Source organism: Phascolarctos cinereus, unplaced genomic scaffold, assembly GCF_003287225.1.
Source record: "Phascolarctos cinereus isolate Bilbo 61053 unplaced genomic scaffold, phaCin_HiC Scaffold_4;HRSCAF=312, whole genome shotgun sequence".
NCBI classification, from domain to species: Eukaryota; Metazoa; Chordata; class Mammalia; order Diprotodontia; family Phascolarctidae; genus Phascolarctos; species Phascolarctos cinereus.
The window spans coordinates 211,708,437-211,725,662 of record NW_027555847.1 but is presented as its reverse complement, the minus strand read 5'-3'; the positions used below and the strand labels follow the sequence as shown (position 1 = coordinate 211,725,662).

Genomic DNA, 17,226 nt, shown 5'->3' with positions numbered 1-17,226 from the left:
ACTGGAACTACTATTGTACCTGTTACTCTTTGGACTTTATACCTTTGGTAGATCACTGCTTTGGGGTTTGAACCAAGAATTATGGCCTCAAGGTTCCTTAATCAATTAGGTCTCATATGCCCATTGTTGGAATGGCCTAGTTTATCTCTCTGGCCTTTTTGGCACACTAAATTTGTTTTCCATGGAAGAGATTCTTCTTTTGTGATTTTAACCTGTTTGTTGCTGAGTTGTACAATATAATACTTGCTGTGTATGGTTACTTTTCACTCCTAAACAAGCAGCAATTACTGAAAATCTGTGTGTAGCAAAACCTCAGCTATACAAAACCTTCATGGATCGAATAATTCTCAGTAAAAGATATTTCTAGATAGCTGAAGGTCTGCAGACCCCTTTAAAGGATCTTTTCAAAATTTTAGTCATATTATTGATGAAAGTTCTTCTATAGTAGGAGTTCTTAACCTGGGGTCTGTAGATTTCAGGGGCTCTGTAACCTTTGATAGGAAAAATTACATCTTTAGTTTCATTAATTTCTTTCTGAAATTTATCATTCCCTTCATTTATGAATTTTAAAAAATTATTCTTAGAAGGCATCCAGAGGCCTCAATAGACTGCCCTAAGGTCCGTGACACACAAAAAGGTGAAGAACACTTTTTCTGAAGTATATTAATTACATGCTTCCTTCCCACCTTAAACAGAGTGTAAGACTAGGAATCAGATCTGTGATTTCATTGGCATAGAGAACTCCTCAGGGTGGAAGCTTGCTCCACCAAAGCTGGTTGGCACCTTCTCTGCAACAACATATGGCCTTTAGAGTCACCTGGAGCCCTAGAAGGTTAATGGCACTTGCTCAGGGCTACTCAGCCAGCATGAGGCAGAGATGATACTTGAACCTAGATCTTCCTGGCTTGCAAGCCAACTCTATCACTGCTGCCAAAGCAGAGTAACCAGTGTTTAAACCATTTCTTGGTGACAATGGTTTACCATTAGGACCATTATATTAATTATACTGTGGTGTGCTCCAGTGATGCCACCAGGGCCTGTTGAGGTGTGTAGGGTTATTTGCTGCTATATTAATGGGCCCAGATTGCTGTGCTTTTTCATTTACTGTATCTGCTTGTTATATATTTTTTCCTTTTCCCCATGCTATTAGCTCCCACTTTTCGATATTGTCAATATGTCTACCTGTAACACCCACTTTACCCCCTTTAAGTTGCTGCTTCTGTTCTGTGGTGGCTTAGAAACCATTTAACGAAGCTTGTTAGAATTTCAGTATATGTAATTTGACAATAAATAGGCTCAAGTGTGGGCCTGAGGTACCTCTCCATGAGCAAGATGCATGAACTTTGTGATATCTATTTTGGCTGCTCAAGAGCTTTTTTGCTTTCTTTCTGCTTTCAGCTGTGCTGCAGATGGATGATATGTTGCTGTACTGTGTGCTTTGTGTGCTGGGCGGGGGGAAGGGGAGAGTGGAGGGAGAGGGGACTGTTACAAAATAAATAGAAGACATATTTCCCTGTTCTCAAAGAGGAGGATTAGCAGTCCAGTTAGGAAGATTTGATGACTGAGTAGTACAATACAAAGGGTGGTAACAAAAAAACAAACCAACCTGATCCATTTACAGAGGACCAGTACATAACATACAGGAAATTCACTGTTAACTTCTCCTGGGAAGATGCCTGGCAATGTTCAAGAGGATTATTACAGAGAAGTTTATGGAGAGCATATGGCAGATCACAATCTCTAGCTGAAAAATGAAAGCTGAAGCAGGTTTTTTTCTTTTAAAAACAAATTGTTGAGTTTTTAAGATGTAAAATGTTAGTGATCAGGGAACTCATCTGATTCCTTTCTTGCCCACAATTTAGTATGCCAGTATTAAAAGGAAACAGGGAGATGAGTTTGTTCATCTGCTTATCATGTCACTGACTTAAAGGAATTCTACATCAATGTAAAAATGTTCATGTTTCAGCTAAAGACCTCCCCTCTCATAAGGACTACAGTCAGAAGGTTTCCAGTAAACAGTTGGATGACAGTTCTGCAAGTACAGATGAATCTAGATGGAAAGTATGTTGAAATACTAACAAAAATATTTTGTTTCTTATTTAGTAGCATGGATCAGAGCATTTTAAAAGAATTTTTTTTGCATTTCTTCTAAATTGTTAATCTTATGTTATCCTTAATCTGATTGCAACTGGTGATTGGTTTGTAACCAAGAGCTTTAGGTAGGAACCCAGACTGAGACACCAGTGCCACTTTCCTGGTCCTATCCAGACTAGGGAAAGGAAGGGAGTGTGCCAGTTTGGCCTTGCAGTGACAAAGGTTTTTCTTTGTGCTGAGGATGGACCTTCTCTTTCTCATTATCTATCTTTCATACTTTTTAAATTCTGGTACATGGACCATTTTTGCCTTTCTCCTTTGAATCATTCTCTGAGTACGTTAAACTGATTCTCTAATGACTTTTGATCTAGGATTTGTATTATCACAACTTATTGCCATTTGTTATTTTAAATGTGTATTCTGTGTCTGATTTCTTCCTTGGGGGGCAATCAAATTTTGGTTCCAAAGCCACTAAACTATCAAGCCAAAGTTTTGATTTTTAGTCTTTGTGTTGTTTTTGAAAGAGGAAATAAATTGTTTTATAAAATAGATTACTAATTGTCAGTAATTACTTGTTTAAAAACTTAAAGGGTTTATTTACTGCAGCTAACTTTAAGCTAGGTGATTGATTGATTGAAAATGTTATCACTGCACATAAATGTGTAGCATGGATGACTAAGACTTCATAAAACTCAATTATAAAAATGTTTCCTACCCCCTACTTTTTCCCTAGGTGAAAGAAAACTCATCCTCAAAAGAAAAAATACACTAGTTACCGGTAAGCTGTTTTCATATTTGTATATGGCTATTTGTCTTGAAGTTAATAAGGATAAAACTATAATGAGGAAGGTGATAATTAGAGTTATTTCATTGTGACTCTAAAGATGACAGGTAGCTCAGGTGGTGGTATTGATTTCATTTATATATATTACTTACATGTGCTGTTATGCTATTACTATGACGCTAGAAAAGGTAGATGATGCATATGGGCTGTCAAAAATTAGGTCTGAGGGGCTGCTTTTTTAGCTGCATATAACTGGCAGAGGATATTATCCATTTTACGAGGTTACTAAACATTTTGAGGCCATAAAAAGGCAATGAGTAAAACTAGTTCATGCCTTTATTTTCCACTGAATTTCCAAGAATTGGACATTGACAGTCACAGAGGAAAACCGTCTGTCAGAGAACTGGATCACTCAACAAACACATGGGCAGCATCCTTATAAAAGCCTAACACATCTAGGTTAGCACTTCTCAGCCAGAGACCAAATGGTTGCATCTCACATTCCTTCCCCTATTCCCATCCCCAGGATAGCTGTTAGTCTTCTAAAAGCACTGGATGGCAGCAGAGCTCAGTTTTGTGTTCAGATCTTCAACTCTAATTTTGACTTTTATTTTAGTGTAGGGATGGGAGAGGGGTACTTCTGTTTCCCAGGATGATAGAGGTTACATAAACCAAAATTTAAACTGTGAGCTAATGAGATGATGGTATAAAAGATGAAAATGAATTTTACCCAAATCTGCCAGATGGGTAGAATGATAGTCAGCAAAGAGTTCTTTGGAATTAAAGTACATTTTAAAATGAGGTTTTTTGGTCCTTTTTTTTCTTCCAGAGGAAATATTAGGAATGTTAGAATTCTAGGCAGTTCATCAGCATTCATGACAATGACCCACTTAGAAGTTGACATTTAGACCAAAAACAGAAACATCTAAACATAACGAGGAAATTTTAAGTGAAAAATCCATAAACATTAAGTTTTATTCTTTTGAGACATTTGAAAGATGCCTCAAAAATTTTCATAACAGAGAGGCATAATGGATAGAGTATTGGACTTTGAGCTGGGGATAAATTCTACCTCTATGTAACCTTGGGGAAGTCTCTGAATCATATAAAAATCAAATTTAAAAAAACATTTTTTAAATACCTACTGTATGCCAGGTGCTGAGCTAAGTGCTGGGGGGAGGCAAAAGCCTCAGTTTAAGCATCTGTAAAACAGGCTCTTCTCTCACAGGGCTAATGTGAGGATAAGATTGGATTATATGTGTAAAGATAAACATAAGCGGTAACTGGGTTTGGGGATTGAGTTTAGGGTGGCTCTTGAATGGGAGTAAAAGTGCTTCGGTCTCTTACAAGGAAGTTGGAGTAGCACGGTGTATAACAGGGAAGTGGCATTGTTTCTACTTCCTCACAACGACAGCCGACACTTCCCAGTCTGCCAGTAGAGACCTTAAAAAGCAGAGCATGGATTGCCCCCTAATGTTTTTACTGTCAGGGCCATTAAGATCACCCATTTTCTTTGTCTAAAACTTAGACACGTTTTTTGTTATCACAGCTAAGAAGGATGAAATATTTCAATGAGGGAAGCTTCTTCCAAGTCTTTTGGGATTTTTCTAATTTAAAAACTACATGAATAAGTCATTAGTATTAAGGAGAGAGAGCTGATACTTAAGCCAGCTAAGCTCTATGTTTCTAAAACTTCCTGTCTTTGGAATGACTAATATCTACAGTATATCTTGTCTTTCAGATTCAGAGTGTTCAACTGAAGCCATCCCCAACACAGCTTAAATTATATTTATAAATATAGAAAATGATTAACTGTTCAAATCCATAAGTGGTGCTTCTTCAGTAAATACTGTACAGGATTTTACCATGGAAGAACTTTTTTTTAATTTTTACCTTGAGACTTTTTCTTAATTACCCTTAATCCAAATGGATGAAAACTTTCTACAACTGCTGACCGTTGTAAAATACCGTGTATATAATCACATTGAAAATAATGCCCTGGAATAGAACATCTCAAATGCTGCTTAATTACAGACTCAGGTTAATTACTTGTATTTCATGTAATGTTACTCCAAGTTAGACATCTGGTGCAAGACCAAGCCAGGAAACCATGGAATTATTTAAAAAGGAGGGGGTGGGAGGGAAGTGGGAAGGGAAGAAAAAAAAAAGAAAAAACTGTGTATATTTAATTTAAAGACTTATTTAAAGATTCACAAGCTCTTACTTAGAATTTTGAGAGAGAGCTCTCTGTTTTCTGTGATGTCTGATACTAGAAACTAATTTGCTTCACATTTTAGTTGTATTCAAGATTTGAAGATGTATTTTATAGACAAGTTCTGTTTCTGAACTTTGTGGAAACACACCAATCAATTTACCAGTTATGATGAGCATTTACATTATGAATGTATAACCCAAACTTTATTTGTAAAGCCTACAGTATGTTTTTATTACGTAACACTTTTTTATACAATCACTTGTCTTGACTATACAATATTGGAGTCTGAGTTGTCAGTTTGGTCCCTTAAAGTTTCTAGTTACAGACAAATTCATACTGTGATTTTATTTTTAATATGGAAATGCTATCAAACTGTGATATACTTATAATTCACTGGTCCTGCATCAGGAGATGGAGTGGGGAAAACTGTATTTAATACAGTTTATATCTGAATAATCTGTATGGTTTATACAGTCTGTGTTGTTCAGAGATGTCTAAAGTTTGATCTTTGTTTTTTTAAAGATTATAAAAGCACTTGCCCCACTGTAAATATATAGCATGTAAAATTTATATAGTATATAAAATACAGCAAAGTCAAAACAGCTTGTTTGTGTTTTATTTTAGCCCTTCTAGCTTTGCTTATTTGAACTTAACTCCTTCCGAGTTGCACTATTTTAAGTAAACAAGTGGGTGATACACGTTCTTTGAGAAGGATATCTTTTTTTAGAGGGGGGAGGCTAATTTGCTATTATCAGGGCTGGACTTTCAGTTGGTGAGAGTTAGGAAAGGAGAGCCAGCTGCAATACAAGTAATGATTAAAGGGCTTTCCAATGTACTTACCTGTTACTTCTGCATCTAAAGAATCAGATCTAGACACTTGTGTTTAACAATAGTTTTGACTTTTATTTTAAGTGAACACAACATTTGCAGTAGGGTTTTACAGCCATACAACGATCCTATCCACTTTACAGCAAAGTATTATGAATAGATACAGAATGTTTCTTCATGCAAATTGTGGTTGTACACTGAGTAACAAACACTTCAAAATTCAATACAGATCTGTACATTATTTACACAGTAACTTTATATTTAATTGTAAATAGAAATGTTTTCCAAGAAAATATAAGAAACTGATAATTCACAAATTATAACTGTAGCTTCTGGTCTACAACAGACCTAACTTCTCAGCAAGCATATCTATTTAGATATATGCATTTATAACTTTAAAAATATGCATTGCTTTATATGAAGCATGAGATGCTGCTCCATCTATAAATTACTTCTACTTTGACCCAGTTTGGTACCACACATGTTAAACTGCTCAAAAAAGTTTGTGACCTTTGAGGAGAGCTGACTTGCCCTAAAGAGCTAGGTTACTTTGCATTGTAGTCAGTCCAGCTGAGCTTAAGAGAAAAGCTTTCTGAATTACACTATTCCCTGGGTTGATATCTGTCTATAACCACAGCCAAACTTGGTTGGGGGAGGAGATTACAGGGAGGAGAAGTGCAACAGAAGCAGCTTACCTAGAGTCAGTGTCCCTGGTTGCGTACACACTACCCTACCCTCCGTATTGTCCCTGAAGTAAGTTTTCAGTCTTTGGCCAGAAGTTGGGGCAAAGTGCAAGCCCTGAAAGCAACTGGGAGGGGAGGAAGATTGAATCTTGGGATGGAGGAAACAGAAAACACTTAACTACTTCCCTGGGCTCAGGAAAAAAAAAAGTTATGGCACCTCACAGGGGAAAAGGCTGTTTTGTCTTCCAAGATCTCTCCAGCCAGAACCTACAAGAGGAGCGCCAAGTGCAAGGGGAAGTGGGGTGGGGGTGGGTTGGAGGTCCTCACCCTCCTGTGAACAATACCTTATCTGGCCCAGGGTTCCAGCTACTTTTCCCCTATAGACACTGAGGTGCTTTGCTCCTTGAGAAGCCTAATTGATGGCTTAGTGGAAATGCTGGCCTTATTTCCATCCCTGCTAATACTGTCACAATGTTTAACATTAATTTAAAATAACAAATACCTTTGGTGGCAAATTAAAAAATTCTAAGTACAACATGATCTTGTTGCCCACACTCGAAAGGCAAGTGGGATGAAGAAGAGAAATAAGCTAACTACTGTTTGATTTTTTTTTTAAATGCAGAGAAGTCTGCTACTTTTTGCTATCACAACATAATTTTAGTTATAGAAGTTACTATAATTTTCCACGTAAACATCCACATAGGTAAAGTTCTTTTACAAACTACTATGGCAAAAGAACACATGTACTTTCATAAGGCATTTCCTTCATGCTTCCTTTACCAACATGGTTGTGAGGTCAAAACCAGAAAGATACCTGCCCACCCCTGCACCAAGGACTTATTTAAAAGAATGGTTCTAAGAAGTAAGGAGAGAAAAAACATGGAAAATTAAGTGCTCTCGGTTTTCAGTAAAATGAACCACTAAACAGACTGCTGTTGTGGATGAGAACACCCAATCCTAGGCTGACTAGTATTTCTATAATCAATCTTCATTAGCAACATTTGGTTTGGTGTATTCCATGAGACTTTCATGAAAGGCTGAAACCCAAAGTTGCATGTGTACTAATGAGGGATATCTGAGGTAGGTACCAGTGCCTTTCTCAAAACCAAAATTTAAAATTTATTATATGATTATGGTACCACTTAAGAGGCCCAAAAGCCCAGGAAAAAATCAACTTGAGAAATGAGTAGCAATAGTGATTTCAGATACCTTTGGATGACATCTGTTCCATATTGTATCTCTACCTTTCAATGGCCTAGATCAGTGCCTCCACACAATTACCAAGTCTTAGCATCACTAAAATCTAGATTACATAAATAATTACTTCCACCATTTTGAGTTTAACAAGGGCATAAAAAGTGAAATTGAAATTTGAGGGTTTCCCTGACTTAAGACTTTGCAATAGGAAGTAATTAAAACCATTATATATTCTGATCCTTGTGCTGTGCCTGTATCACATAGCCTGTGCAGGTGAGACAAATTTAGTGAGTTTTCTGGTTGGAGAAGATACCTGGTTTCTAATTTTCACTTGTGAAAGAGGAGATAACACCAAGAACAGTGTTACCATCTAATACTAAATCAATATAGTCATATTCATAGAGGGACTCCCAAGGATAACGGTATGTCCTGCATCTAAATGTATAGTCATAGAAATAAATAAAAGTGGATTAGAAATCTATTAACTGGCCCAATCCTAAACTTGGCACCACTGTAGCCTCGTAACTTATTTTGCATTTCCTAGGCTTTTGTAGTTTTAGATTTTCTTTGTGATTCCAGGCTAAAATATACCTACACCAAAAACATCCACCCCATTGCCTCTAATATATTTCTGCAATTATCATCTGTGCTATATTATGAGGCTGAGTATTAAGTGCTCTAAAAACTCTCTGTATTAAGGAACTTCCAAACTTCCATTAATATATAGGTGATGTATTTGTAATCTGAACTGTTTAAAACAAATAAACCTCAGTGCCATGCAATTAAGAAAATCTAAAACGATGTATTTGCCCCACAGTTTGCTTTGTTCCTCATATGATGGGATATTAAATATCTCAAAACAGGCCTAAAAGTGTATTGCAAGAGGAAAGAGGGTTCACAAATTATTTCTAGTTCATTCTATTAAGGAATTTGGTCATGTCCTTATAAGGTCACGGAATAAAAGCAATACTCTGTTTCACCATAAGATTTTGTAGTGCAGACAGCAAAGAACATGCTTCCTATGGTCAGTCAGATACATGTGTAACATGTTTCTGTTTGGAGGATTTCCCTCTTCGGAGAATCAGCAATTACAGTATTAACACCCCGGGGCAGATGTCCTTAACAATGATAAATTGTTTTTTTAGAAAACACTTGGGGGCAAAAAAATGCCACATAAAAGTTTAAGGCACCTTCTCAGCTAAGGTTAGAAAGGAAAAGTTCCCTCTTCTATCTCACTTCTATGTTGTTTACTAGTATTTTAATGCTTAATTCCTGGGGCAAATTAAAGCCAAATAATTTTTGTGTGTGTGTGATCTGAGAGATTTAGACACTATTAAGGAAGACTTTCCCCCCCATAAAATACTAAAAATCCTTTAAAAGATTCCTGGATACCTCTTTCTTCTATGTTCCATATATTCTATCCCCACAGAATCTAGTCCTTGTCAAATTAAGTATATTGATAAAAGGAAAATGCTGCCTTTTACCTTATACCTCATCCAATTCTGTCTCTATGGCAGCAGTAAGCATAGACTTGACACTATCTCAATTGTCTACAGCTACCACTTAAACTAGTTTTTTCTTTTCCAAAGCCCTTACCTTTGGGAGCTGCATATTTTCAGTGCACATTGTACTTGTGCCCAGGAGTTAAATTAAATTTATAGCTGCCATTCTAAAAATACTATTATTAGAAAGAAAAAGTTCATTTCATTATAATTTCAGAATATAAAAAAGGTATATAAAAGCTATATTCCTATATATCACAGGAAAAAAGTTCTAAATAAAAAAGTGGTGGCTTTTTTTTTATCAAACAATTGAATTTGGAATGATTTGCATTACCGCTAATGGTCACGTGTTGTACAACTGGCATGAAGAAGGTCTTCATCTAGAGAAAACAAGTTCTGAATCCTACTGTGCACCAGTTCTGGTGGCTGTATTACAAAGAATTCATACTGGCTAAAAATCATAAGAACAGTATTTTCTAACATCTCCCATCCTGGGCAATATGCTCAATAAACAGGAAGGGATAAATATTTCATGTCTATCAGCCTGATTATTTTCTCTAGGTTACTGAATATCCAAAGCATACATAAGGCTTCCATGTCTTCTGTTAATTAAATTCCCATACATTCATCCTTGGGAAGTTGTCTGCAGTATTCTATTTAAAGTACTTGTTTCCTGGTGAGTATCTTGCAGAAGGTTTTCTGCATCATCTGTACTCCCAACGGTAGATGCAAGAGTGTTCGTTAATCAGTTTTTTCCTTAGCTTTTTTTAAAATTTTACTTTTACCTGTTTGTATTCTTGTTTTCATGCTCCCCTTAAATATGGAACTTGGGTGAATCACTGCCCAAACAGCAGAGTGCTATTTTTTATTGGCAATTCTTCTCTTCCTTGTTGCCAGCATATCATAAAAGGGATCCCTGCTGATACTTGCTCTGGTGAAGGGAAAGAGGAAAAAAATCTATCAGGTCAGTTATGGTTTGGCAAAGTTCATTTAATTTCCCATTACAATAGGAGGTTGGACTAGAAGAAAATTCTTTTTAAAAACTTAAATGGACTTCTTGAGAAGTCTACGTATAAGCCCACCAATGTTGTTTAGATTTCAGGTGTCAAAAATGATGACAACTGTTCTACTTCCCAGTCCATACTTGTCAGAAAATGAAGGAATAAGAACCTTCTGAAAATATTGTGGCTTTTATTTGAAGCCCATTACTTACTTGATTGATTTGATCCACTCTTCCTTCTCTTCCGGGGTTGGAGCAGATATTCTGTATACAACATGGTTGCCTTCCACCACTCTGCCATCAGCCTCTGTTTTACAGGCTTTTATGACCTGTCCTTTATGGCTAGGGTTATAAAGCTCAAAACAGTTCTGGGTAAAAAGACAAGATAAAGGGAGAGAGGGATATCTTCATAAATCACAGGATCTCAGCATGCTGAGAAGCTTGCTTCAAAGTTTATTTAGTTTGCTGGCTTATTATTTAGTTCATTAAAAGTAGAATTTCCAAAAGAGATGTCTTACAGGTTTTCGGGGATCTTCTACTTCTCTTATGCTAAGATTTTCCAAAGGGATAATTCCTCTGGGCTCTTTATCCTACAAGATATAACAGTACTTTGTTAGTCATTTGAAATGACTACTGGGGAACAGATTCAAAGCAGAGTGTGATGGAAAGGATTACTGTTACTGTCGGAAAGAGAATTCAGCAGACTTCAAACTATACTCACTGTTGTATATTCAAAGTAATAGAGGCAATTATCTGTCAGGATGAACCACCGTCTCTTCCAGGTTTTCACTCTCCCACCTATAAAAACAAAGAGTCAGCTGAGTCCAGCCCACCAAGCAAACAGGACATTAGCTTATAAAACTGATTTGGTGCTGGAATCTCATCAATGGCATTTGGAGTTTTTACAAGTGTTACTGACCTTGAGAAATGCTATTGGACTGATCTCACCTTCACCTCTGTCTTAGTGGGCAGGGGCACTGAACAGCCTAACACTAGGAAAGATACTAAAAAGAAAGGTTTGTGCCTGAGGAGCTAAGGCCCCACCATGAGTCACGTTTCAGAGCAAACAGAACTCTGACCTTGGTAAAGACCTGGTAAATGAAGAAGTGGATCTTTCTCAAGTCTCAGGCACTGTTTTTCATTCCTGACTGCCCTGTCTGAGGTTGGGGTGGGTAATCCTTTACAATTTTTTTTTGTCCTTTTCCAGGAAAAATCCCATCTTCATGATTTGGTTTCATTTTCTCACACTGAAACAACTGTAGAAGGACGTCACTGCCTGCTCATCTTGGATTTATTGGTTTTAATTTTGTTATATCAGGATGGTATCTCATTACTAAATACTCTAAGCAGAACTGGCATAGTTTATTAACAATTATCCCTATAATTCAACATGCAGATTGAGACTTTTTTTTTTTTGGACATGACCAATTTGTTTTGCTTGACTATACATGTGTGTAACAGGTTTTGTTTTTCTTGCTTTCTTGGTGGGAGTGGCAGAGAGAAGGCAGGAGGGAGAGAATGTGGGCCTGAAAATAAAAATGAATAAATTAAAAGAAATAATTATTCCCTTACCCAGAATTATCAGACTGAATAAATCATTTAACTAAATCTCAGTATATATACAATTGGATATAATTTATCTGTTGATTTCACTTATCAAGTTTTTTTTAATTTAAAAAAAAAAACCAAAACACCAAACCTCTTTTACTCAACATAAAGGCAGACATGGCCAAATTGGTCCCCACTTCTTTTGAAAAAAATACATTTTTATTGATATCTTTTATTTTTATCTCACCAGAATTTCTCCTAGTATTCCTCCCCCCTCTAAGAGAGCCATCCCATATTGCAAAATATATTTTTAAAGAAAAAAAAGAGGAAAAAAATCAGCAATACATCAAAAAAGTCTGAAAACATATATAATGTATATACAATATATGCAATGTGGCCCTCCCACATCTGCAAAGGAGTGGAGTCGGGGTGTTCCCACCTCTTTATCCCACTGCTTCTGACATGCATGTTTTGGCAGAAGGAATAGTTACTTAAGATTGGCAGTATCTTTTTAGTGGCTTAAGCCACAAATCGTTGCATGGTGACTATGGCTTTAATGTATGAATCTGAGTTGATGAGGTACATGGTCAAGAAGCAAGCAGAAGCAAGTGCTGAGATGTAGAAACAGAGACAGGGGAGATGGAATGAAAGAGAAAATGCTGGCTGGGGGAGAAGGGCATTAAAGGAAGGGCACAAGTAAAGAAGTGGAAAGGCAGATGAAGACTTGGGCCTGGCTCTGCTCTTGGTCTCTGCACCGTATAGGCTGATCTGGTGGCTTGAAGTTGGTATACTCCATAAAAAGGGAGTTTATTCTCCTGTGCTAGGACAGTTAAACTAGACAGAACTGGTTTGGCTTCATTGTACAGTTCTATTCCGTAAAAGGCCTCTCTTAAAAGGTGAGAGAGGCGAATAGAAAAAGTTTTAAGTCTGAAAAAAAAGCCCAAGGTTCTAGATGAGGGAAAAATCATCTCTGATTACCCTGCATTTCAGCCTGGATTAATCCTACATGATCACTGACCAACCAGAGAGGCCTAAAACAACTCTAGACAATAGAAGGATGAGAGGTTTCCACTGATAGTTCTATCCCACCTCGAGTATTTATTGCCCAGCCTATCATATCTTTCCTACCTTGACTTACAAACTACCTACCAGTAAGCAATTTACTTAAAGTCATCTATTATTTTCACTTCCTTGGTTGATCAGGTCTACGGTGTCCCAATAGCAGCCAGTCAGGGAGCCCCTGCTTCGTGCCATTGAAAAGATGGAGCTGGGGCTCTAGCCTAAAGCAGAGTAGTATAAGAGGGAGGGATTAGGGATTTGAATCCTGTCTGGCCTTCTATGAAACTGGGAAAAATAAATGACCTCTTCCTTCTGCCTGTTTCCTCAAATATAAGTGGAGACATAGGCCATTAGCCTCACATTACGGATTAATAATTGCAAATACAAATTTTTATACATAATAGTAATAATTTTGTATTGTAGCCTTTGGAATAATATCACGTTTGAAGTTTTGTGTTCTCAGCGTAAGCTCTTTAAATTCTGTCTCTCTCCTCCCAGATGGAAGCAGGCAGAAGGAGATGGAGACAAAAGTGTGGTGCTTTAGAAGATCTCTCTTGTGCCTTCCAATGACCGGTGGATGGAGGAAGGCAGGGTTTGCCCACAGCAAACAGAAGCTACTGATGATCCACAGAGAGGAAGTGAAAACCAAATGAGTTTAATTCTAGGTAATTAACTCTAGGGACTTATGACTTCAGGGGAGCTATTTCCATATGTCAATGTTATGGTACTTAGAAAGGCTTTTAGATCCCAACCCTCCAAATTTAGTTGTAGTTTGTGAACCTCTTCTCAGTTCTCCCAGACAAGGCAGCTGGTGGCTAGCGTACTGAATACAGTAGAGACATGGGTTCAAATCCAGCCTCAGACATGAGTTGTGTGACCCTGGGGAAGTCACTTAACTGCTGTCTGCCTCAGTTTCTTTATCTCTAAAATGGGGATAATAATACCATCTACCTCCCAGGGTTGTTGTGAGGATCAAATGAGATAACAATCATAATACACATAGTAGGTGCTATATAAACGCTAACTATTATTTTTACTATTGTTATTGTTGTTATCATCATCACCACCACCACCATCATCATCATCTTTGCCTTGGAGCCACAACAATCTCTAGAAAGAAGGCAAAGAGTCTTTGCTCGTGGTTTCTTTAAAACAAAACGAGTTGGCTGGGAGTTGGGGTGCACACCCGTAGTGCCTTGCTGCTGGGGAGGCTGAGGCTGGTGGATCACTTGAACTTGGGAGTTCTGAGGTGCTGTCAGCTAAAGCTGGTCAGCTGTTTGCACTACGTCCAAGCCCCCAGCAGCTGGGGCCACCAGGATGCCTAAGGAGGTGCAAAACAGCCCAGGTCAGAAACAGAGCAGGGTCAACTTTCCCTTGCCAATCAGTAATGGAATTGGGCCCATGAGGCGGCTACCGCCCTTCTAGCCTGAGCAAGTTAGGAAGACCTAGTCTCAAACAAACAACAACAACAACAACCCAAAACACCAAGACAAAACGAATTCCAAATTTTCCCTTTAGAATTTTCCCTTCTCCTATGACTTGTCCCAAGTCTACATCCCTTTCTTGACTCCTTTTAGCTCCATTCAGACAAGCAGAAGTCCTCCTATCTCTGTCTTGGTCACAATTCATTCTTAAGCTTGTTAACTATAAATTATTCATTTAATAGTCATTTAAAAATATTTTAACACAATGCAGAAGGGCAGTTTCTCCATAAATTTTCTCATATACCCTGGAAAAGCTGTCATGTTTAAAAAAAAAACAACTACCTTTGGCACCTGCTTCAAAATTAATCTTGATATTAAGATGAAGCCAACTAATATAATATCTGTGAAATAAGCAAATGATTTCCTGCACAACTGACTATGCTTACAAAGAGAAATTTCTGGTTTTAGTTTCTCAAATGCCTCTGGAAAAATTTGGCAAAATGCCTTATGTGGATCCATATTTTTATATCCCTATAATGGAAACTCTGATAGCAAGAACTATGTCTTTCTATCTATGTTAAAATGCCCATTGTTATATATACATATATATTTTAATAACAAAAGTCTATTAGTTATCATTTTCAGCTGAAAACTTGCTGCCTTGTGGTCCTTTTAAGAAGAGACAGATCTTTCACTCATATAATTATTATTGCTGTTATTACTGCTGAATTGCCTTAGGGCGATCAAAACTGGACAGGCAGCAAGAGTTGGAATGGTAAGGGACCTGCTTTGCTATTTGAATGGATCTGTGATCTTACCAGTATGAGCGTTGCCTTCACTGGTACAAACTGCAACCTATCCCTCTCATTCTGTGCAATGGTTGGATATATCTTTTCATAAATCCTCCACTGAAGATTCACCCAATGTGCTCAATACCTTCTCTTGGTTCTTTTATCACTTTGTGAATACCAGTGCTACATTTGGGCCATCCATTCTCTTGCTGCATTACTTATCCCCCCACCCCTTTACATTTCTTTGGTAATTCCTTTTATGTCACTTCTTGTGCACAAATCATCACTGGCAATATGCTAAAAACCACTGCCCTTTTGGATCACCTGCATTTATGGTTATTCTAACCCCATGTTGGCATTAATTGCAAAGGCAGACTTTTGTGACAATGTTCAAGATAGAAATGTAGGATCATTGAAAGCACTGGGTAGATCCCAAATGTGATCCATTCCAATCTGCTCCACCTATTCAATTCTGGTCTTAATCTCACTGTCCATCAGCACCTGTCTAATGCATATGCACTGATGGATTAGGTACTATATTAATGGATTTGGTACTATATTAAACTCCTACAAACAGAGACTGAGTAGGAATTCCTCAGTGGAACAGGCTCCACAGGTCAAGAAACACAAAGTAACACAATAAACACCCTCTCCCGCCCTGCTTTAGGAAGGGCTTAACAGCAGTCAATGAGAAAGAAGCCAAAAGAATGCTTCTCTGTCTAGTGGGTTTAGTTAGCAATCAAGCTGGCATTTAGGCTCCAGGCCTCATTTTCTCCATCCAGTCTCCTTCCCAAGGCCACACTGCCTCTCCATCCTTCCACAAAGGCATGAGGTTCTTCTAATTCCAGACGAATTTTCCTAGTTCAACCATACAGCAAGTTGTGAAAACTGTGTCTTTATTGGTCATTAGATAGCATGTTATCCTAACCCTTAATTAGGTCCCAAATCTAATTCTTTTTTTTGGGGGGGGCATGATGCAATTGGGATTAAGGGACTTGCCTGGAGCCACACAGCTAGTAAATATAATTCTTAATATTTTAAGTTACGTCTTTCCTTATGAACTACAGGTTTTTCAGAAGGTCCTAAAATATGGGGCATTTTTAAGCTTATTAACCACTTTGGTTCCTATCCTTTTATGAAATTAAATAGATATTGAAGAAAAGCCAGTATCGGAACCTGTACTCAGTCTCAACAATCTTATGCTAGATTTTAAGAAAGAGAAAGAGCCACAGTTCCCCAAATCAGAGCAATCTGACAAATCAGGCACGAGTCCAGACAAAAGGGGCTGAGACCAAGTGACTAGGAACTGACAAATATGTTAGAATAAAAAATGGAAGAGACCTTTGAGATTTTCTAGCTCAATCCTTCATTTTATGTAAAATGAGGAAAATTTAACCTAAGTATTTTTTTTAACTATGGCTATATTTTATCTTCCCATAAGTAAAAGATCAGTGGAATTATTTTGGACATAACTATTTTATGTGCTAAAAAAATTATTCTCATAGCCGCCAGATTGAAATAAGGTTATTAAACTAATCACCTTACCATTAAATAAACATCTTAATTAAGGCGTAATATAATGTGGAACACAGTAAACTAGTAAATAAATAGTAAAACTAGAGGCTTTTTACTCCCTTGAGGTGAAACTAGTCTGGCTTTCAGTTCCATGACTCAGAAAGACCTGAATTACTTTACTGACAAGCCTATTGCTTGGGTTTATTTCCTCCAATGACTACTTGCACAGGAATCTCCAAGGTTGGACTACTAAGCAAGTCCAGAGGAAGTAGAGATCAAGTGAATCACTCAGCCATAAAGTAAAGCTTTGCACAAGCCAACAAAGGGGAAAGGAAAATCAAGGCAGAAACGAGCAACTGAAGAAGAGCAGGAAGCCATTGGGTACGTACCTCCTAAATGCAGAATAAGCAGAGACAGCCAGTCACAGAACAGAAAGGTGATAGTCATAGGCCAGAAGGAAAACAAGAAGGCACATTTAAACCACTCATTAAGAAAATCACAGCCAAACCAAACCAAGAGAAAGTCACAAATAATATGGGAAAATAAAGACACACATAGAACTATTTGGAGATCAAATGCATTTGCT

The 17,226-nt window shown here is 37.5% G+C and overlaps 2 protein-coding genes across 4 annotated transcripts in view; one reads left to right on the top strand and one right to left on the bottom strand.

Annotated features, from left to right (window-relative positions):
- Nucleotides 1-5,695, top strand: part of USP42 (ubiquitin specific peptidase 42) — a 55,983-nt gene extending 50,288 nt beyond the window's left edge. The window contains exons 17-19 of the mRNA XM_020965277.2: nt 1,967-2,061; nt 2,828-2,872; nt 4,620-5,695. Coding sequence (XP_020820936.1) covers nt 1,967-2,061; nt 2,828-2,866 — 134 coding nt within the window. The 3' untranslated portion in view covers nt 2,867-2,872; nt 4,620-5,695. The remainder of the gene's footprint in view (nt 1-1,966; nt 2,062-2,827; nt 2,873-4,619) is intronic.
- Nucleotides 5,696-5,970: 275 nt separating this feature from the next.
- The window catches only part of CYTH3 (cytohesin 3), a 145,539-nt gene continuing 134,283 nt past the window's right edge, over nt 5,971-17,226 (bottom strand). For 2 of the 3 annotated variants that reach the window (XM_078152900.1, XM_020965339.2), the window contains 4 exons: nt 11,025-11,101; nt 10,822-10,893; nt 10,517-10,671; nt 5,971-10,234 (listed from right to left, as the gene is read on the bottom strand). In XM_078152900.1, coding sequence (XP_078009026.1) covers nt 10,162-10,234; nt 10,517-10,671; nt 10,822-10,893; nt 11,025-11,101 — 377 coding nt within the window. In that variant the 3' untranslated portion in view covers nt 5,971-10,161. Of the gene's footprint in view, nt 10,235-10,512; nt 10,672-10,821; nt 10,894-11,024; nt 11,102-17,226 lie in introns of those variants that run through there. The other variant, XM_078152901.1, reaches the window with a different exon arrangement.